The 21,665-nt window shown below is 36.5% G+C and overlaps 3 protein-coding genes and 1 long non-coding RNA gene across 6 annotated transcripts; 1 reads left to right on the top strand and 3 right to left on the bottom strand.

The window, feature by feature from the left end:
• Nucleotides 1-508: 508 nt before the first annotated feature.
• Nucleotides 509-7,645, top strand: LOC110604021 (topless-related protein 1). Of its 3 annotated transcripts, none has more exons than XM_021742049.2 (25): nt 509-666; nt 1,182-1,283; nt 1,373-1,552; nt 1,634-1,747; nt 1,827-1,985; nt 2,211-2,388; nt 2,482-2,608; nt 2,693-2,766; nt 2,933-3,104; nt 3,195-3,304; nt 3,403-3,472; nt 3,562-3,635; nt 3,716-3,811; nt 3,899-3,994; nt 4,084-4,211; nt 4,312-4,546; nt 4,642-4,812; nt 5,041-5,184; nt 5,302-5,409; nt 5,508-5,687; nt 5,812-5,940; nt 6,023-6,118; nt 6,307-6,495; nt 6,796-6,965; nt 7,063-7,645. In XM_021742049.2, the coding sequence occupies exons 2-25, from the start codon at nt 1,201-1,203 to the stop codon at nt 7,280-7,282; spliced, it is 3,303 nt and encodes a 1,100-aa protein (XP_021597741.1). In that variant the 5' UTR covers nt 509-666; nt 1,182-1,200; the 3' UTR covers nt 7,283-7,645. The 3 variants fall into 3 exon arrangements, with proteins under 3 accessions (XP_021597741.1, XP_043807891.1, XP_043807890.1); XM_043951956.1 differs by having other exon boundaries at nt 2,858-3,104; nt 3,195-3,268; XM_043951955.1 differs by having other exon boundaries at nt 2,858-3,104.
• A 1,165-nt stretch (nt 7,646-8,810) lies between these two features.
• LOC110604022 lies at nt 8,811-9,638 on the bottom strand. The gene is made up of 2 exons (XM_021742050.2): nt 9,448-9,638; nt 8,811-9,354 (listed from the first exon to the last, which is right to left on the bottom strand). The coding sequence occupies exons 1-2, from the start codon at nt 9,503-9,505 to the stop codon at nt 9,038-9,040; spliced, it is 375 nt and encodes a 124-aa protein (XP_021597742.1). The 5' UTR covers nt 9,506-9,638; the 3' UTR covers nt 8,811-9,037.
• Nucleotides 9,639-10,987: 1,349 nt separating this feature from the next.
• LOC110603545 lies at nt 10,988-13,914 on the bottom strand. Its single transcript, XR_002486147.2, has 4 exons — nt 13,292-13,914; nt 12,729-12,807; nt 11,702-11,814; nt 10,988-11,603 (listed from the first exon to the last, which is right to left on the bottom strand). It is a non-coding gene; the product is annotated as an uncharacterized LOC110603545 (long non-coding RNA).
• A 1,904-nt stretch (nt 13,915-15,818) lies between these two features.
• LOC110602883 (ER membrane protein complex subunit 7 homolog) lies at nt 15,819-21,241 on the bottom strand. The gene is made up of 7 exons (XM_021740464.2): nt 21,081-21,241; nt 20,863-20,906; nt 17,134-17,242; nt 16,882-16,945; nt 16,679-16,795; nt 16,488-16,596; nt 15,819-16,106 (listed from the first exon to the last, which is right to left on the bottom strand). The coding sequence occupies exons 1-7, from the start codon at nt 21,173-21,175 to the stop codon at nt 16,018-16,020; spliced, it is 627 nt and encodes a 208-aa protein (XP_021596156.1). The 5' UTR covers nt 21,176-21,241; the 3' UTR covers nt 15,819-16,017.
• Nucleotides 21,242-21,665: the final 424 nt, after the last annotated feature.

The raw sequence follows: 21,665 nt of genomic DNA, 5'->3' as shown, positions 1-21,665 counted from the left end.
AATAATGATTATTTTAATTTATAATTTTATTTTATATTTATCATTTTTATAAATAAAAATATTGTTATTTATTTTACATCTATATAATTAATCAATTATTTAATAATATAATATGTAATTTTATTTTAGTTTAATTATAATTAAATTTAATTTTATTTTAATTTCAATCCAATTCGATTAACCTTTTAAAAATGCATAAAATTGTAGTTAATTAAAATTTTAATTCACTTGAATTTGATTTTGCGAATGCTCACTCCTCAAATCAAATAGTTGTGTTAATATTATTGCTGATTCCGAATCTCATTCGAGCCACAAGAGAGAGTGTTTGGCACTCGCTTAACGAGAGCGTCATGACACAACTCAACCGTCCCTCCTCCTTTTAGCAAAGCGAAGACACCTGTCACATAATCTTTCACCGGGGGACCATAATTAGCATTTATAACTCCTCGCGCTTATCGTTAATGTCATAGGAGCTATATGATAAGCAGGCTGACTTATACCTCAAGAACGCCGCCTCCATTATATAAATTTCGTTTCGCTCTAAAGCGCCTTAAAAACTGAAGCGGAAGCATCTTCCAGGAAAGAGCGAGAGTTTTCAGAGAGATTAGCACAGAGAGAGAGTGAAAATTGAAGGATTGCTCTGTTTCTGCAACTCTGTTTGTAGAGGTGAGCTCTGTTTCGTTCACCTATGAAGTCTTGCCAAATGGTTTACTTTTATTTCATTTTTTAAGAAAACTCTTATCTGTGCTCTACTTTAGAGCATCTTCAGTTTTAATGGGTTAAAGCTACTTTACTGTTTCTGATCTGTGAAGAACCCTAATCTTATGTTGCTTTCTTATCTGAAATTTATTTTAAGAGATTGGTGTTTTTGTATTCTTTTTTTAGCTTGATCAATCAAACGGTCTTCTCTTGTGCAAACATCGAATTATTTTTTTCTTTTTCTTGATATTGATTTTCACTTCCATGCAGAGTTCAACCTTTCTCAATAGAAAATGCGTGAGATTTTTCATTTATTAAGAAAGAGAAACTCTCTCTGTCTCCATCTCTCTTTTTCTCAAATTAAGCGAAAGCTCTTTGCTGTTTCTTTGTCTGTTTCTGCTTGCAAATTGTCTTTTTTCAATATGTGTGTGTGTGTTACCCTATTTGTTATTGATGTTTGTTTTATTTTGGAGGTTTCGTAGATAAGGACAGGCAGCTGCAATGACATCTTCTCTCAGTAGAGACCTCATCTTCCTAATTTTACAGTTTCTTGATGAAGAAAAGTTGAAGGAAACTGTGCACAAGTAAATTCTATTGCTATATTTTAATTAGGCACATAATATTGGTTTCTGAATTTTTTTTTTGGAGTTAATATTTTTCGTTACTTGGATAGGCTTGAGCAAGAATCAGGATTGTTTTTCAATGTAAAGTACTTTGAGGAGCTTGTCTTGAATGGCAACTGGGATGAGGTTGAGAAGTATCTGTCTGGGTTTACCAGAGTGGATGACAATCGCTACTCCATGAAGATTTTTTTCGAAATCCGCAAGCAAAAGTATCTCGAGGCACTGGATAAGTAAGTTTGTCAATTTAATATACATATGTTTTTGGGTTCATCTTTGATTTTATGCTTGCTTATAATCTCATAATTGACCAGGCTTGACCGGGCCAAGGCTGTAGATATTCTGGCAAAGGATTTAAAGGTGTTCTCATCTTTCAATGAGAACTTGTTTAAGGAAATTACTCAGCTCCTCACATTGGACAATTTCCGGTATGAATGTATGTGGATTATGTGCAAGTTTATTTTTGCTTTAAGCTGGCGATTGTTAGGTGCTTAGATCACATTGCAGGGAAAATGATCAACTCTCCAGTTATAGGGACACAAAGACAGCAAGAGCAATTATGTTGATTGAGATCAAGAAGCTTGTCGAGGCCAATCCCCTTTTCCGTGATAAATTGCAACTTCCTTACATAAAAGGCTCAAGGCTGCGGATGCTTATCAACCAAAGGCAAGTAGGCTCTTACAAGAATGAGACATGAATTTTCCTTTATTTTCAAATGCATGCTGCAGTCCTATGCTTCTGTTCAGTTCAATATAGGGCTTGGACAATATAGCTTTGAAGTTGTTTGATTTATCATTTTATCCCAATACTATATTTTTGAAGTGCAGTCTTTGGTATAGGAATTCTAATTACTCATGAAGGATGTACTGACCTTGGTATGTAATATGACAGCTTGAATTGGCAGCATTCCCTTTGTGGAAATTCAAGGCAAAATCCTGATATAAGAACTCTCTTTGTGGACCACAATTGTAAAAATTCCAATGATGCATATGCCCATTTTGCTGCAAGCAATCAATTCATAGGTTCTGCTCCAAAAACTGAAGGTTTTCTTCCAATGGTTGCAAATGGGGTACGAGACTGAATTCACCTCTTTGTCGATCATATTCTCTCTGTGAACAAATTCTCAGGCTTTTTGACTGTCGTGTTTACTTTTCTGCATCAGCCATTCCAACCTACACCAGCACCATTACCAGTGCAAACTCCTCTGACCACATGGATGTCTAATCCCTCAACTGTAACTCATCCAATAGTTTCTAGAGGTGGCTTGAGTTTTGGCGGCCTGAACACAGGTATTAAGTTTTCTTTGTTACACACACATATAAATTGAATCATCTGCTTCATAGTTATTAATGTTTACATAATTAAATTGTTAGGTATAGCTGCAATGCCAAAGGGTATTGGAGATTCTAATGCTTCTAGACCAAGGATATCTGGAGTTCAAGACAAGGTTAGTTTAACTCTTACCTGCAAAAGAACATGATTCCATTATTAGGCTTTGCTGTCTGTTAGATCTTCTGTACCTGTTATATTTTCTGCAGTTAATGTTACCAGGAAATAATCCTGGTCAAAATCCTCATGGCTTGGCTCTTAATATAATTGATGAATTGCCCAAGACTGTGGCTTTTCTGCAGTTAATGTTACCAGGAAATAATCCTGGTCAAAATCCTCATGGCTTGGCTCTTAATATAATTGATGAATTGCCCAAGACTGTGGCGCGAATACTAAATCAGGGTTCTGCTCCCACAAGCATGGACTTTCATCCTATTCAACAAACTCTACTTCTCGGTTAGTTCTTCACTTGGTGCCCCAATCTAAGGTACCGTCTTTTTGGTAAAGCTGTAAACTGAACTGATTTTTTTTTTTAATGAATTTTAGTTGGAACTGGCATTGGAGATATTAGCTTGTGGGAAGTTAGTTCTAGGGAGAAGTTGGTCTCCAAAAATTTTCAGGTATGGGATATTGGAGCAAGTTCAATGATACTGAAGGTATAAACCTTTGTGAGAGATAAGTTAAGATTTTGAGCAACGTAATTATTCTTTCATTAAAATAATCTGAAGTTAATATTGATCCTGGTCAAATTCAGGCATCTATAATCAAAGATCCTTGTGTTGCTGTTAAACGCATACTATGGAGTCCTGATGGTTCTTTATTTGGTAAGATTCGAAAAATAAACTAAAGACACGTTCATTTTTGCTCATGATTACAATTTCAGCAATTATATATTCATGTTATATATTGAAAGGAGTTGCATATTCCAAGCATATGCTGCAGTTATACACCTATTACGGTGGACAAGATATTAGGCATCATTTGGAGGTAATTTTGTCGCATTGTATCTGATATATTCATAACATTTTCAGTTTGTTTCTAAAATCTTGATCATCTTTAATTTCTAGATTGATGCTCATATTGGAAGTGTAAATGATCTCGCATTCTGCAACCCCAACAAGCAACTCTCTGTTATTACTTGTGGTGATGACAAGACCATCAAGGTTAAATTATTATATGAGATTGTTAGTAATATTGTTAGACATAGAAGAATTATGTTTATGAGATATTATTAATTTTTAAAATTTTAGGTCTGGGATGTGGTTACTGGTGCAAAACTACATACATTTGAAGGTCATGATGCTCCTGTACATTCTATATGCCCTCATACTAGGGACAATGTTCATGTGAGGACTCTTGACTACTTCAGTTTTCTGCCGATTGCTCTGGCTGTTTTACACTTGATGAACTAAAGTTTTGTGCTGCTATGCCTCAGTTTATCTTTTCAACATCAGTGGATGGAAAAATAAAGGCGTGGTTATATGATTCATTGGGATCCAGGGTTGATTATGATGCTCCTGGTCACTCATGCACCACAATGGCCTACAGTTCTGATGGGAAAAGGTTTGTAATACTCTGGAATAATATTATACCATTACTTCCTGCAGTAATTTTATATTTCAAGAAATAACTGATTCAATGTCTCTACTACATGCATTTTTAGGCTATTTTCCTGTGGGACAAGTAAAGAGGGAGAGTCACACATGGTGGAATGGAATGAAAATGAAGGTTCCATAAGGAGAACATATCAAGGGTTTCACAAACGTTCTTTGACAGTTGTTCAATTTGACACTAGCAAGAACAGGTTCATGGCTGTTGGTGATGATTGCTCAATCAAATTTTGGGATATGGATAATCCCAATATCTTGATAGCCATTGATGCTGAGGGAGGACTACCGGTAAGCTCTTTTATCTTCAAACCATAGTGGAGATGCTTCATGCAAAAGGAAAAGAAAAAGGTTAACTTGTGCATTTTTGTGTTCTTCACTTGAAGGCTAGTCCGCGAATCAGATTCAACAAGGAAGGAACATTGCTGGCAGTTTCTGCAAATGATAATAGAATCAAGATCTTGGCAACTATCGATGGGCTACATTTGATGCGCACATTTGAAGGTCATTCTCTCATTGCTTCTAGAATTGGAGTAGCATCTGAGATTTTAATAAAGGTCAGCATCCTTTTTCCCAATCTTTTTGTTTTTAGATATCAAAATGTTCTAATGGGGTACTGTTATTCATCAACGTAACAGAAGGGCCTCTGGGTTTTCACGAGTATGAATGATATCATTCCCCCTCCCCCCTCCCCCTTCTTTTACAACGATTTTTCTTCTTAATATTGGCCTTTATGTTCTTGTGCATGTGAAGTTTTGAAATAATACCATTTCTTCATATGCTAGAATGGTGATACTAGAAACTTGGATGATGTAAAACCAAGGTCGCTTGAAGAACCAAACCCGGCAAAGACATGGAAGCTTGTTGAGATCAATGATCCTTCCCGGCTTCGGATGTTGAGGCTTTCTGCTCGTGTTAAACCAGACAAGGTATGAAAGAGTAAAACTCTAACTCTAAATGTATGGCCACATATATTGGTTGATGCTTAGCTTTTTGTGCTAACATTAAGATGAAATAAATTTCTGTCTTCTTCTTAATGGTTGCAGATTGCAAGGTTGATCTACACAAATTCAGGCTCTGCCATCTTGGCTCTAGCACTGAATGGAATTCACCTACATTGGAAGTGGATTCAAACAGATAATTCAGTTGGGAAGGTATAAATTTTCCTTCTTGTGCTATTTTGTTAACGTCTAAAGCGATTCAATTTTCTATAGTAGAGTTGCTTTATTGGAAAATTGAATTAATGATCTAGGTGACAACCAAGGTTGCCCCTCAATTGTTTCAACCATCTTCGGGCATGTTAATGGCCAATGATATAAAATATGCTAAACCTGAAGAGGCTGTGCCCTGCTTTGCTTTGTCTAAGAATGATTCCTACATTATGTCAGCATCTGGAGGGAAAATTTCCTTGTTCAACACTATGACATTTAAGGTGATCCAGAATTTTCATATAGCCAAAAGGGTTTAAGAATCTTGCTACTGCCAAATTTGAAAAAGATGCATACACGTTCATTTTTCCTAACCATTTATTGCTTCATCTGGAAAAAAAACTGCAGACAATGACAACATTTATGTCTCCGCCGCCAGCAGCAACATATCTTGCTTTCCACCCTCAAGATAACAACATAATTGCAGTAGGCATGGATGATTCCACTGTACACATATATAATGTTCGCGTGGATGAGGTACAAACAATTGAATGATGATCATTGCAATTTCTGAATACATAAAAGCCCTAAGGATTTCATCATTTTCTTCTTGATGTAGGTTAAGAGCAAGCTTAAGGGCCACTCTAAGAGAATTACTGGCCTTGCCTTCTCTCATGTGTTGAATATGCTTGTTTCATCTGGGGCAGATGCTCAGGTTAACATCTAATTTTTTCCAGCATAAAAATTGGGAACGTGAATTCTTGCCTAGAACGTTCTATTATTGCTTGAAATTATAACTGCATACCATGTTTATGCTTTATTATATTTGTTTGGTTATTGCAAGACTGCAAGAGAGATTTGAACAAGATGGCCAACAAAGTAAATTTTTATTTTGTCCCTCAGATTATTGTGTGGAACTCTGACAACTGGGAAAGACAAAAGAGTATTTCATTGCAAATTCCAGCTGGGAAGACACCTGCAGCAATGTCAAATACCCAAGTTCAATTTCAGCAGGACCAGATCCACTTCCTTGTAGTACATGAGACTCAGCTTGCCATATATGAAACGACAAAGCTTCAATGCATAAAGCAGGTATCCTAATATGAATATATGTTTCATTAAGCACTCCAATTTTGCATTCCTGTGAATTAAAGTTCTTCAAAAATGTTTTAGCTAAAATCCTAGTAGATAGTACCTTAAATTTAGTAATTGATAACTTCATACGGAGGCCTAGGAGGATAGGATCTGCTACTGTTATTGTCTTTACACATACATTTGAATGAAAACTCATTATTTTTGGTGGGCCTTGTTAACTTGGCTGCACTCCCATACTCGCAAAAACACTTTCTACTTTGTTTAAATATTTGACCTTTTTGTTTCATTTATTTCCAGTGGACTGTTGGAGAATTTTCAGCACCGATCTCTCATGCAACATTCTCATGTGATAGCCAGCTAGTATATTGTAGCTTCTTGGATGGAATTCTGCGCATATATAATGCATCCAACCTCGAAGTTCAGTGTCAAATTAACCCTTGCTCCTATTTTCAATCAGATGTTGTCAGGTACTTGATTATTATGTTCTATTGGCAATGTGTGTTTGAAGAAGCTAGGTGTCTTTATGTCACAGTTGAATGATCCATCTATGTTCATTTTTCACAGTTCTACAGTATACCCACTTGTGATAGCTGCACATCCCCAAGAACCTCACCAGTTTGCTATAGGGCTAACAGATGGCAGTGTCATAGTCTTTGAGCCTCTTGAATCTGAGGGTAAATGGGGTTTGCACCCGAATGTTGAGACTAGGCCAGCATCTGCTATCGGCATTCCTCCTCCTAACCCTCCCATCATTGCGCTAGATCAACCGCGGAGCTTGGAATAAACTAACCATTTTCTCTGTCTGCTTGTTTAAATATCAAGTTCTGTGTGTATATAAGTTAGGATTAGTATTTAAACTTAATTAGCTGAAAATATGCGGTAATACTAGCTGTTTTAGTAGTTCAATGGTATCAGATAGTGACTACATGGAGTTTGAGAACTTCTTTAAATGGCTTAATTTTACCCAGTAATCTTAGCTTTCTCCATTCCAGGATTTCTTGGAGAAAGATTTTGTTTTGTTAGCTACTTTTTGTTTCTTTTGGAATTATGTTGAGAATTTAAGGATTAAAGTATTTAGCAGTGGCTGCCTGAAACATTTGTAGATGCAATTCTAAGGGGTCTGGACATGTTTTTTGTTTTTCCTGCCTGATCTGCAACAGTCAGTAACCACAAGGTTCTGAGGTTCTCTTGCATGGTTCCATGTGAATGCCCAGTTAAAGTGGATCTTTTTTCCTTGTATTTTTCAAGGTTGTATGGAGAAATTGAAAGATTTCAGATTGGTATAGTGGGTGGAAATCAACGATTTTGATTCAATGGTTTAAGGACACTGAATCAAACCATAGGGTCATTGGTCTTGGTTTTGATTCAGTTTGATTTTGGTTAAATTTAAATCACTGAAATTGTTTAACCAGAATCTAAGTTTTAATATTTGAATTTAAAAAAAATTTAGAGATTTTCTTATTTGATATGAATTTAAAATGTTTTATAAAATGATATTATTTGAAATTCACTACTATAAACAATTTATATTAAAATATATAGCCCGACTTAAATTTATTGTGGAGATGTTTTTTATTTGTATTCATGCCTTTTGAAAAGGGCTGCTAATTCTTGTTTAAGTGAAGAAAATATGACTAAATATAGAATATCTTCTTTTAAAAAAGAGGAATTCAGTTTACTCTAATTAAAACTGAATTCGATGTCAGTAGGCAGGCTTAGCTGTTACTATAATTCAACCTATTAACGCATTGTGGTGCATGAACGAAACGTTGAATTGTGTGTCAGTGGACAACCTTTTCCAAAACAAACTAACTATAATTGGGCATTTCCTCAATTTGCAATTTTAACCCTTTATAGGATGTCGGTTGACAAACCATGCGTTTAACCCATAAACAAATTCTTAATACTAATAAAAAATAATTTCATTAATCTTTTAATATATAAACAACAAAAAGGATTTAATTATTTTGAGAATAATTATACAATAACATTATCCTAAGTATTCTCAATTTTACTCTGATCAACCATCATTAATACCCTTTTATAAGAATATGCTCATAATTATACTAATGACTTATGACATAAACTAAAATTAATAACAAATACATTAATATAAACACATGTATATATATATATATTTTTTATAAACATCGAGAAGAGAAAGAAAGAGAATTAAATTTTAATCGTTAAAATTTTTAAATATATTTTACTGATTCATTTAGTAAGCGATAAATAAATTAATAGATATGTTCGAAATAAAAACTATATAATGAAATAAAGCCACTTTAAGGTTCATAAGCCATGGAAGGAAGTTGGAAACTCCGAACTCATATTTGTCAAATCATAAAAAAACAAGAGGTTACCATTGTGCTCACTACAAAGAGATGTATTTCCAGAAGACTAAAATGATACCAAATTAGCTTAACAACTCCCACTGTATCATTGATCAAATACAACACAAACTTAACAAACACAAACTCACACACACATATATAACAGTCCTGGGGCATGAAGCCTTAAACAAGTATATTTTATATAATTAAGAACATGCAATTTCAGAGTAGATTGGGTGGAATGGGTAGATAGAATCCCAAGCGTAAGTGAAATTGAAGGTGTGAAATCCACGGAGTGGCTGCTCATGGTTGATGTGGCAGACACTGTCATCTGCTTTGGCCAGCATAGAGGGGTCGATTTTCTCTGCACTGTGAAACCCATTGCACCCCAATTTGATACCCATTTGGCTACATATACAATCGTTCAAGATTGTCACTTTCCACTGCGGCTTGTTCTGCACTCGATCTCCTGTTTCTGTTTGGAAAACTTTCAGATCAGTTACTGGGTAGCACTGCCCAGAGCCTGCAATGGAGAAATGTTTTTGTCTTTTTAATTTGTGTTTTTTTGAACTATAAATGAAGTAATTAAGAGTAGCCATTTCTATAAAGCACATACCTTGGCCCATGAGAGAAAGGAAGAAAATTGCAGAGAGAAAATTGAGAAGGGTGGCCATTGCTGATGCTGAGAGTAATACCAAATATGGTTTTGCTTCTTTCTAAGAAGTAACTGCCATGAACCTCTGAGTGTTGAATTTATGTTGGTGGTGGAAGTTTCTGGTAGCTAGAAGACAAGAGAATGTGGTATAGTTTAATATTGGACCAGTCCACCTGTCCAACTGTCAACAATGCCCTGGTCTTCTCTTGTCACTTTTCACTACTTTTTTGGTTTTGGGCTGAAATTTTTTGAGATAAAGGTATGAATTTTTTATTTAACTTGTTCAAGCAAACAAAAGAAATATATAATTTCATGTTTATATGTATAAGTCTCATTTTTCAATTAAGGAAATAATGTTTTTCCTTTAATAGGCGAAATTGAATGGCAAAAGAATGGTTAATTTAATGACATTCCTAATTTTTCCAGCTCTCATCACAGCAGATTTTCAATCTAAACTTGCAAAGGCTGCTTCTTCCACGTTTGGTGGAACTCATGTCGTTGATAGCTCCCCCTCTGAGCTACCCCGGAGACTGCTTCATGACTCACCAGGTGTAGGAATGACCCATGAATGTGTCTGTACATCAGACCAATAAGCTTCGACCTCTTGTTAAAAAAATATGTAGTAAATACATCCATCTATCAATAATAAAAGATAATTCATAATTCAATAATAAAATATATTCACAACTTTCATAATTAAAAAATTGAAAAACTAATTTCTAGTTCTCGCTTTAGAAACATGACATATGTAAATATGAAATTCTATTTTACAGTTCTTTTACAACACTTTTCTAGAATTTTTCTACAAGGAAACAGGCCATGAGGTTCCACTATCACTATTGGTAGTTGCAATGCAAGGGCCATAACAGTAGGCCACCCCACGTCAGACTGCCATTTAATGCTAACCAGTAATCACAATAATTAGGAGGCTTAATACCCCAATAATTTGGGGAAGCAATTCCAGCTGGCACAAAACTCAGTATTCACAACTATGTTTGGGCTATTTACCATAATCAGCAGCTTGGAATAAGCATATACAGGAAAACATGATTGACCACTCCTCTGCTAATCACACAACATGTAAGTGATCAAACATAATTTAATCACATTTTTAGTATATTTATTACTGTTTAATTACACATTTATTAAACACATTTTTCTAGCGTAATTTATGTTTTTGTTATATTTTTATAGAAAAAGAAGAAAATGGAAAGTTGAAGAAAAAGTGAAGAAAAAGATGGAAAAGTGATTGGGTCAAATTTGGCCAAATCACTGCCCAGATCAAACTGAAGCAGAAACCTGGCGGCAACAGTCAGAAGTGATTTGGGCAAGCGATCTGTCCAAATCACTCGCAGAAACTGGCCAAATCACTCACAAAGGCAGAAAGCTAAAAACTGGACTGATTCACAGAAAGCGATTGGGGCAAATCGGATAAATGATCTGCCCAAATCACCCGCCCCAATCACATTGACAGCAGAAATTGACAGTAGAGCGAGAAATTGTACAGAAAACAGAATTTCGAATTTTGAGAAGTCCAAATCCAACTCAATCACTACCATCACAGTCCCAAGAGCCACGAAAGAGTTTCTCACCTAAGGAATTCCATTTGCAATTAAATTCAACATCAAAAGGGGAATGAAAGGAATCAAAGACCAAATCAAAAAGGGATTTTAAAACCCTAATTGAACTTGGACTCTTCACCTATAAAAGGAAGCAACCTCTTGATCATCTTCTCTCTACTGCAGAATCACAGCAGCAAGTCTGCAGCAGCCTTCGATCCTATTGCCACCATCTACAAGTTAATTGTTGATTGTTTAATAGATTTATTTTTGACGACTTCGACAACCGCTATCAGTAAGCATCTCAACAAGCTTATCACCGCAGTTGTATGCCAAAAGTTGGCACACTCCGAGTTTTACAATGTTGTTAGCATGTTTCCTAGAAGAACTGTGGCCAATCGCCACATCTAAAAAGAACTATCTACTCAATGCTCCCGGCCATCCTATGAGCGAATGCAGCAAACAGATCCAAGCCATCCATAGAGCAATGTAGACTGTGAATTTTGATGAAAGATTAGTCCCTCTTATGCTCCGATCATGCTAGAGAACACACTTTATCTGCAAGTAAAATAGTTGGCTTTCAAATGAGAAGAAAATATCCAACTAATAAAGGGTCAATTAATTAAACAACATTAACAGCACACGAGCAAGTTCACCTTGTCTAATGCTACTGCAACAAAAACGATTATCGTCAATGTAAGTTGCTTGAAGACCCATCATACAAGATCCCACGGATATATCATCATGAGCATAAGTCTTTAGAGATGCACTGCATATAATAAAGAATTAAAACAAATATTAAGATTCATAAGCACAACGTGATGAAAGTTTGAAGCGGCTCAACGTGAAAATGCTAAACATCAGGTATTCAAAACAAGAAATAAGCATCCCATCTCAAAATTCAGGACTCTTGTGTGTCGTGACCACAGAAGAACAACGAGGAGAATTTATGGACTACTGTTTATTCCTGAGCTTTGCACATATATTAGCTTCTAATTAAGCTGTAAATATAATAATGGTTATAGGGATTCTCATTGATCCAATTATCAATGAGTCGCTCCTCCAATCATAAACCTAAATTTTCCTGATTTCCACTCAACGTGCCCCGTAACATCATCTATAATGACCTGTTTACGTTAATATACTGAGCCAAAATTTTGGAGAGTATTATAAGTGTACCAGCAGCATGTCGGAAGTACCTGAAACAACAAAACTTGAGAATTCCAATATTGCTTCATGAGAATTCCAACGTTGAAAAATTACCCTTTTGGTTCCTAAAAACTCTATTGCCCTGACACAAAGATTCAGGACCAACAAAAAGCAAAGAACAATAGACCCTTAAACATTTCCGAGAATAAAAGAAAAACAAATCAAAACAAATAAGGACATTTGAAGTAAACTCATAAGAAGCGTATTTAGGATCAGCAAGAAGTTACAAATACCACATAAAACAGAAAAAACAGAGTGAACACATGGTTCAAGCATAAACTTGACAAAACTACACCAGTGTTAGGAAAATCCAAATGCCACATGCGTTGGGAAGAAAAATCTAACAAGTTCAGTTAAAATTCTAATTAGTATAAAAATTTTATTAGAACAATTTTAAATGTGTGTATTGTATAATATAATATAAAAGACATGCCATTGCAATTAGGCTGAAGTAACATATTATAGAGCTCGTACTCTTCAGTAGCAAATCTGGGCTGAGTTCATCTTAAGAAGATTAGAAAGCAATATTCTGTTCTCCGCATCTTGCCACAATCTGGTGATTTCCAAAAAAAAAAAAAAGGCGTGAATTATTATTTACAACTTTATCGGCCGTCTTGTATCCAAAGGAAAAAAAAAAATCAGACTCTAATAGTTAGCTTAGCTAAGGAGATAAAACAATGTGTGTAAAATCGAACTATTTTATTCACTGTTTGGTTGCAGAAAATTGTAACTATTTGAATCGTCATTCAGAGCAATTCCAAAAAGAACCGTCATTCAGAGGATCCACTGGAAATGAGACCAAATTCCGTTTTCCTCAAATACACAAAATCGACGTGACGAATTCAATTATTTATAATAGCAAGCATTCAGAATTTTTTTGAAAAAAAAGTTACGAAATTAAGTAGATTCTTCTCCGCCAAACACATCCTACTGCAGCAATTATATCGTCAATACCGATACTACATTATTTGGGGATGCAAAACGGGATTGAAGGAAAGTGGGAAATGATCCAAGTAAAGAAAAAGGGAATAACGAACCGTCCAGCAACGTAAAGCAAAGCGAGGCAGAAGAAGGCGAAGACTAGAGAGTGATTTGGAGCTTTGCAGAGGATTCGACCTCCATCGCCTCTCTGATTTTGTCGTCGTTGGTAAGCTCTCCATCGCAGCCTAGTACAGTAGACGTATAAGTTGCGTATGTATACGCGTCCTATGCATAGGAGTAGGTTAACTGAAATATCCGCCGGAGAAATATAAGAGAAACGGAGGATGAAGTTAGGATTCAAAACTTAGCAAGTGACGAAAGAAAATCAGTAACAGACCCGGCTTTGAATGTGTTTCCATAAATACGGAGCTTTGGAAAGAGCTGAGCGGTTAAGCCAACCAGCCAACGACCTCCTAATGGGCCTATGAGTTTTGGGCCATCAATCCGGGTTCCCCTCTCAAAGTATTTCACACCTTTTATTTGCACACGATTCAATTCTCTTTTCAAAGGCTTCTGAAAATGAAGCTAGGCTGGTTAGAAACATCCTAGACAAATATTCAGGAATCAGTGGATAAGACCATCAATTTTGGAAAATCTTCTATCTTTTTTAGCCCAAACACCCCAGCCTCTCTTAGAGAGACTATTACCTCTTCCTTGAATATTACTACCATTGATATCCAAGATAGATTCCTTGGTCTCCCAGATTCAATTCCAAAATCCAAATGCCAAGCCTTTTAGTCCATCAAGGATCGAATTGCTAAAAAATGTGCAGAATGGAAGAAAAGACTGCTTTCTAAAAGGGGTAAGGAGGTCCTCATCAAGACAGTGATATCTGCAATCCCCATATATACCATGTCTTGCTTCAAAATGCCCTCTTCTTTATGCAAACAAATTAACAGCCTGCTTTCAAGGTTTTGATGGGGCCAAATGGTGAAGGAAGGAAGATCCATTGGGTATCTTGGGCAAAAATGAGTGAAGCAAAAGATCTTGGAGGCCTTGGTTTTAAAGACATGGAATGCCTCAACAAGGTATTGGTGGAAAAACAAGGATGGCATATTCTCACTCAGTCTGAATCCTTGCTAGCTAGAGTGCTAAGTATTTTCCACATAGCTCCTTCTTCCAAGCCAAGCAAAGTTGTCGAGCTTTTTGGGGTTGGCAAAACATCTTTCGGAGTAGGGAACGGATTGAAAGAGGTTACAGATGACATGTTGGGAGTGGAACTTCTATTCTGTGTAAGGACGACAGATGGATTCCTGAGATTTTTCCAAGCTCTCCTCAGCCCAAGACGAACCATGATAATAGTATCCTATGGGTTGCTCAACTGCTACACCTACAGAGAGGGACTTAGAATATCCAAGTGCTACAATATAATTTTGATCAAAATTTGATCAAACACATCCTGCAGATACCAGTAAGTGTTTTTTTCACATCCTGATAGGCTGGTTTGGTATTTTGAGCGTCATGGCCTTTACATAGTTAAATCAGGATATAAGTTGGCCCGCCACATGGAATCCTTTTAAGCTCCATCCCGAAATGGCAATCCGGGACCTCAATCCACAGCGAGTCAATATGCCTTGTGGAGTAATTTCTAGAGGCTATCTCTCCCACGCAAATTAAGAGTGTTCCTATGGTTACTACTGTTAGAAAAGTTACCAGTTGGTACCTTGCTGCTTTCAAGATGCCCAACAATTGATCACCGATGCTTCCATTATGGTGAACCTAAGACTTTCAAACACCTTTTCTTCACATGCCCCTAAGCGATGGCTACCTGGCTCCATTCCCCCTTGAGATTACGTTCCTCTACGCTGCAACCAGGCTCAATGATGGATGCTTGGCGAGAATTGTGCAGTTCTTTACAAAACCACTTTGAGAGCAATGTTCTTATTCAATTGGTTAGTTTCTTTTTGTGTCACCTTTGGAAGAGCAGAAATGCACGAATCTTCAAAGGTATACATGTCTCATACGGAGATCCTGCAAATGGCATTGAGACACCAAGAAGATTTTGCTGCAGCTACTATGAATGCAGAGAGAGTTTCTACTCCTTTACAATACCAGCAGAATCATTGGTATCTTCCACAGAGACATGTCATAAAGCTAAATTTCAATGCAACAGTTGATAAACAGGGTAACTGAGGCACTGCTGCTGTGATTAGTAGAGATGCCAATGGGACTATCTTAGATTGGTGTTACTGTCACTGGCTTAGAATTTAAGACCTTTTGATCCTGGAGAGAGCTTAGCATGCAGAGAAGCTCTCCCTTTTGCCCAGAGTGGAAGATACCCAAGAATGGTTGTAGAAGACGACTCATCTACAGTCTTAGACACTTGCAAGGGAAATTCATCTCCCTTAGTCATAAAAAGCTTAGTTGTTGATTGCCTTGTACTTGTTGATCAGTTTTTTTATGTTGATTTTAATTTTGTTAGGGGACATTGTAATTAAGCCTCACATGCCAAAGAATTCTTGTATGATGTCTCCTTCAAGACATCAGACATAATCCAACCCTTCATATGGATTTTGTTTGTAATTTGGCGCTTTAGAGGCTTTTAATGAATATCCGTATCTTTCAGATAAAAAAAAAAAGACATAATGGGTAAAATCTCCTTGCAAATTAAACATGAACATTATTAACAATACAATCTTCCAGTCTGTCTGAATAAACAAATTGTCATCTATGATGGAGAGAATTGATAATTGTGTGCATATATGATCCATTGAAACATCAATGACAACTTTCGATGACAATGCTACAGAATTTTTCAGCATGAGCTCAAATTTGAACAAATTTATCTCTGTGCTCCTGGCAATAAGCTCGCTAGCGAGGGAACCCCTTGTTGCCTCATTTCTTCTTGTGCTCGCCTCATTTCCTCCGGATCTGTTACAGTACACAACATAGTATGATCAGTGAAGAGATAAGCAATGTCGCAACAAGTTGTCATCTACTAAAAACTAATTCACCCAGCGCAGAACTCATAAGTCGTCACGGGACTTAAAGATCAATGACACTGAAAATCTTGAATGATGATAAATTACGACACAATTATTCATGATGTTCTAAGAATAATTGCTCCAAACTTTTGATTATTGAATGCAGGTAAGCAAAAATCATGTTGATTTGCCAGGTCCAAGTGACGCATCATTAAGAAATAATTTATAAAAATCTAAAGCCAAATCAGCTACTCAGTCATTGGGCCACGTAAATTTCCTCAAGGCCACGTCTGAATCATATTAATTATGAATCAAATAGAGTACTTACCCATGTTCTCCATTAATTTGGGCATTAGGAACATAACCACCAGCATAAATCCCACCATAAGACCCATTGGGCTTTTGACAACAGACATTATGGAGAAGGGTTCCCTAGTCTGTAACAAAACATGATATGAGAAAAGAGATAATAATTGGCAAGCTAATAAGCTAGTAAGCAGATATATGAAGGAAGACAACCTCATAATACTGTTCATCACTCAATGGCTCTAACACCAACTCACTCAGTCCCCTTCTGTTCTCTGTCAACGCCGCCTGAACCTTGCCAGGGAATCTCGCACTAACATCAACTCGGACCTAGACATTTAAAAGAAAATTATATAAAGGGAAACCTCTACATGATCATTCAATTTTAACATCGTTTTGAAGAACAAAAATCCTACTGGAGAAAAGAAATAGCCTATTGCAGCCACTTCAATTAAATGAGTCCCTGCCGGCACGTTATAGCTTTTAGCATAAAAGTCAAGGAATCAAGATGTTTCCAAGAAAAGATTTCCTTTTGATAACATAATAATAAAGTCTATATTTAAATCTAGTTACTAAACAGCCGGATAAGAACAACCACGGATGATGATTCACTTCGGAAGTAAAAACATAAAAAAAAGAAAAGAAAAAAAATAGTAGTAGTAGGATACAATGAAAAATATCCATCAGGCCTCAGAAAAGTGATGTTTTGTCCACCATTAAGTATAACTTTGACATTGGATAGTTTCCCAGGAAGACCAAAACCTTTTGCACCCACACCTGCCAAATAAATTCATCAATAATCTAACTGAACTAGGAAGAAAGCAAATCAAAGAAACAGAAAGCAAGCATGGTGCAGCGTAACAATAATTGTTCATGCCATTGCGAGGCAAGGTAAGTCACAAATCAAAATTTAGAATCAGGCTTCAAAATAATTGTCTAATCACTGTATCCCTGACAAAATTTCAACATCTGTGATGGAAAGACGGTGAAAAGACTGCACCAGATACCACTTGAGAATTGAGATAGGAATAAGCATTTGGTTTTACCAGAACTAAATTTCAGTAAATCAAAATTTTAAACAATCTCTAATACAATAAAGAACAGAAAATCAAAAGAATCAAACACAACCAAAAGGTCTAGAACTGAAACTATTTGGTTGGTTATCAGTTATAACCAAACAGCATCGTGCATGCACAAACACACATAATGTATTGATAAAATAAAAGTATGCATTCAAAATTATTTAGAAAAATAATCTACCAAAACTAATTGTAAATAAGATATTATTAACATAGTCATAGAAGTAACATTTATATAGTTTATTATTAATAAAATTAATGATTTCTATATTAGTGATGATCTGATATCCGGTGGACTCAATCGAGCATGGACAAGGGTTTGATCTCACGGGGAAATTGGATGGGTGGTTGGAAGTTAATAAAGCTGATTGCTGATTCAGGTAGGTTAAAGTTTGAGGAGTCTCAGTGAGAGGTATTCAAGGAAATTTAAGTGATGTCGAAACATGGTTGGTTCAGGGGTATATATACTCTGATTGTCCTGTCATTATTTGACTTATGCAATGCCTGACTTATGCCCATCAAATTGGATGAGGACATCCGGTGGCAAGTGTGTCAAGCGGTTCATTAATAGCGGGTAGTCGATTATAAATGCGAAGCCAGTTAACCCATATCTTGTCCTTTCATTCGCATCACATTAGCCGGATGTACAACACGCGCATTTAAGACTTCGAAGGGGGCTAAAGGGGGCCGACCATCGTACTAGCGTCTTGCGCCTATTCTCTGATTGTACCAAGTCGTGCTCAGCCTTTGACGAACTCGATTTTCTTTATTGGCTTAAAGTATGGTCGGACCGTAAACACATGTCCTAAACATAGCGAGTCTGATATTGTTTTTGTTACTAAATGCTCTTTCACTTCTCCGAGGGTTATTTATGACTGTTGGAGGAGTGAATTCATTTTCGGCGGCTTGCTATTGTCTGCAAGTGCATTTATGTCCTACGAGTTACGATAAAGTATCATAATTGTATATAATTAGTGAGGACAGTATTCTCGGTATACGCTTGACGTCTGCTGTCATTTAGAACATTGATACGCGATGTTTTAAATGCTCATAAATGCTTGATTTTTGTATAAATTAGGGGCCTCATCTTCGCTTTCTTACTTTCGTTCTTTCCAATGCGTTTAATTGTGCTATTCTAGAGTTATCTTCATTTTTTTTCTCCTCCTTCCCAAGCTTCCAAGGTTCAGGTACACTTTTCTTCCTCAATGGCTCCTCTGCCATATTCCCGAGTCGAGAAAATAATTTCGGAGTCACTTCTTCTTCCCTCTCGGAGGCCTCTCCTTGAGCTTTCCTTTCTATGGAGACCCATTATATTCGGACTCCGCATTCTCATGAGCAAATTGCCCTGTTCTCCTTTCCTTCCCCTCCTAATCTAGTGGATGCTAAATCTGAGAGGAGGTTTGTCTTCTATTTAAAACAAGTAGACTACGACCTTCCTTTCAGTCAAAATTATGGCAAAGTTCTCTACCCAATATTTTATGGAGTTTTATGACCGGTGAAAATGGTCAGACCATTCTTACTGCAGAAACTCAGAAAACTATTATTTGCTTTTAAAATTTTAAAGAAGGTTCGAAACAGACCTAAAGAGGGAGCGAAGCCCCATCCTCGGCATATTGCTTCAAAGGCGCTCATAAACAAAATGGAATTCGGGATCAACATTCAGGGTGTGATCTGAAAAAATTTAAAAATAGAATGGACAAACTCAGAAAAAGGAAAAGAAAGGCTATAGTCTACTTGTTTTAAATAAAAGACAAGCCTCCTCTCAAACTGAGCATCCACTCGATCAGGAAGAGGAAGGAAGTAGAACAGGACAGAAGTAGAACAGGACGATTCGCTCGTGAGAATGTGGAGTCCGAATATAGTGGGTCTTCGTAGAAAGGAAAGCTCGAGGAAAGGCCTCCGAGAGGTAAGAAGGAGTGATCCTAGAAACTATTTTCTCGAGCTGGGGATATGGCAGAGGAGCCATTAAGGAATAAAAGCGTACCTTTAACGTCAGAAGCTTGGGAAGGAGGAGGAAAAAAAAACTCTAGAATAGCAACTAAACACGATGGAAACAGTGAAAGTAAGAAAGTGAAGGTGAGGTCCCTAATTTATATCCAAAATCAAGCATTCATGAGCATTTAAAATATTGCGTACCCGTATTCCAAACAACAGCAACCATCAAGCGACCGAGAATGTTGTCCTCACTAATTATACACAATCATGATACTTTATCATAACTCGTAGAACATAAATGCACTAGTTGACAATAGCAAGCAGCCGAAAATGAATTCACTCTTCCAACAGTCATAAATAACCCTTGGAGAAGCGAAATGACATCTGATAACCTATAAAATATCAGACTCGCTATGATCAGGACACGTGTCTACGGTCCGATCATATTTTAAGCTAATGAAGAAAACCGATTTCGCCAAAGGCCGAGCATGACCTTATACGATCAGGAGATAGGTGCAAGACGCCAGAACGATGGTCGGCTCCCCTTCAACCCTCTTTGAAGTCTTAAATGCGTGTATTGTACATCCAACTGATATGATGTGAATGAAAGGACAAAATATGAGCTAATCGGCTTTGCATTTATTAGTCGATTGTCCGCCATTAATGAGCCACCTAACACACCTACCACTGGATATTTCCATCCAATCTAACGGGATGTAAGTCAGATAATTCCAGGACAACCAAGATATATATCCTTGAACCAACCATACTTCTACATCATTTAACTTCTCCTGAATACCTCTCGCGCTCAAACTCCTTCTCAAACCTTAACCTACCTAGATCAGCAACCAGCTCATTTAACTTCCAACCACCCAAATCCATTGATTTCTCCATGAGATTGAATTCTTGTCCACGCTCGATTGAGTCGAGCCGGATCTCATATTATAATCATTGTCTTTGAATTTGCCAAGGCTCTAAATACAGGTCACTGGATTCCATTACAAAGTTAGATGAAATTCAAGAGGAACTTAGAAATGAAATTAAAAGGGCAGCATAAGCTATTTGAACTAGTTCTATCTTTGATTTGAAAATGCATGAAATATCACCAGTAGTTTGGAACTTGCTAGAAGCTAGCAGTAATCCTCATATGGGTAATAATATGTAGCGTCTGGAAAGGGTATTTCTAAATCTTTAAACACTAACAGAAATAAAAAAGGGTGAGGGTAAGGAAAGCAAGTTCTCATTCAAATGCTATAAAGCTAAGTTCTCAGCATGCTTCCTTAGAAACCATCTCAAGCTCATGACTGCGCTAAAATGAAAAAAATAAATAAACAAATAAAATATCCCTAACAAAAACATTTACAACTCTAAATCAAAAGGTACCTGCAATCTTCACTCGACCGTTGATGGTGTTACCATCTGTCGACCTGGAAAAATAACAATTAACTTCATTAGCACACAAACAAATAGTAAAAAATCGAAACACTGAAGCTCATTCTGTGCAGACAGGACAAATATACAGTCATCAACTCAAAGAAATTCAGATTTCGATTTTCCTTTCCTTTTGTTGATTTCAGTACATATCACTCATAAAAACGCACCCGGTCGAAATCGCAAGAGCTGGAGTTATGACAGACAGACATAATTGAATTAAAAGAATGAGAATAACCGATTTCGATCCAAGTATGGATGCCATAACAGCAGAAGTCTAGCAGAGAGTTTGAGAGATCCCACAGGCGATGAGAACTATTTTCACTGATAAGAGAAGGCGCTCTTTTGAGCCTCAGATGCCCAATGAAAGTATTTTGGGCCTCAATGAGCTCAACTTGAAAGCCCAATTAAAAAGTTTTGGGTTAAGACCACCTTAATAGCCCAATAAGGGGATTTTGAGCCTCAACGGTTCAGATTGAAAGTGGGCTTCATTTGAGCCTCGAAAGCCTAGATTTAATTTTAAAATAATTACAGTTCAAAACTATTACCAATTTCAATTCAGTTTTAGTTTTGATTTGGCTCCGGTTTTAAAACTTCATAATTTTACTACTAATTATAAAAACCAATATAGCAAGGTGAATTAGTCCAGTATTTCTTTCCAATTTAACATTATAACAATTTTTGAGAAAGTGATTTTAAATTATTAAAAATAGACTTAATCTCCATAGATGAGTCCGAAGACATCCCTTGCTTTA

The sequence above is a fragment of the Manihot esculenta genome, chromosome 16 (assembly GCF_001659605.2).
Source record: "Manihot esculenta cultivar AM560-2 chromosome 16, M.esculenta_v8, whole genome shotgun sequence".
NCBI lineage: Eukaryota > Viridiplantae > Streptophyta > Magnoliopsida > Malpighiales > Euphorbiaceae > Manihot > Manihot esculenta.
This window is presented reverse-complemented; position numbering and strand designations above follow the sequence as displayed.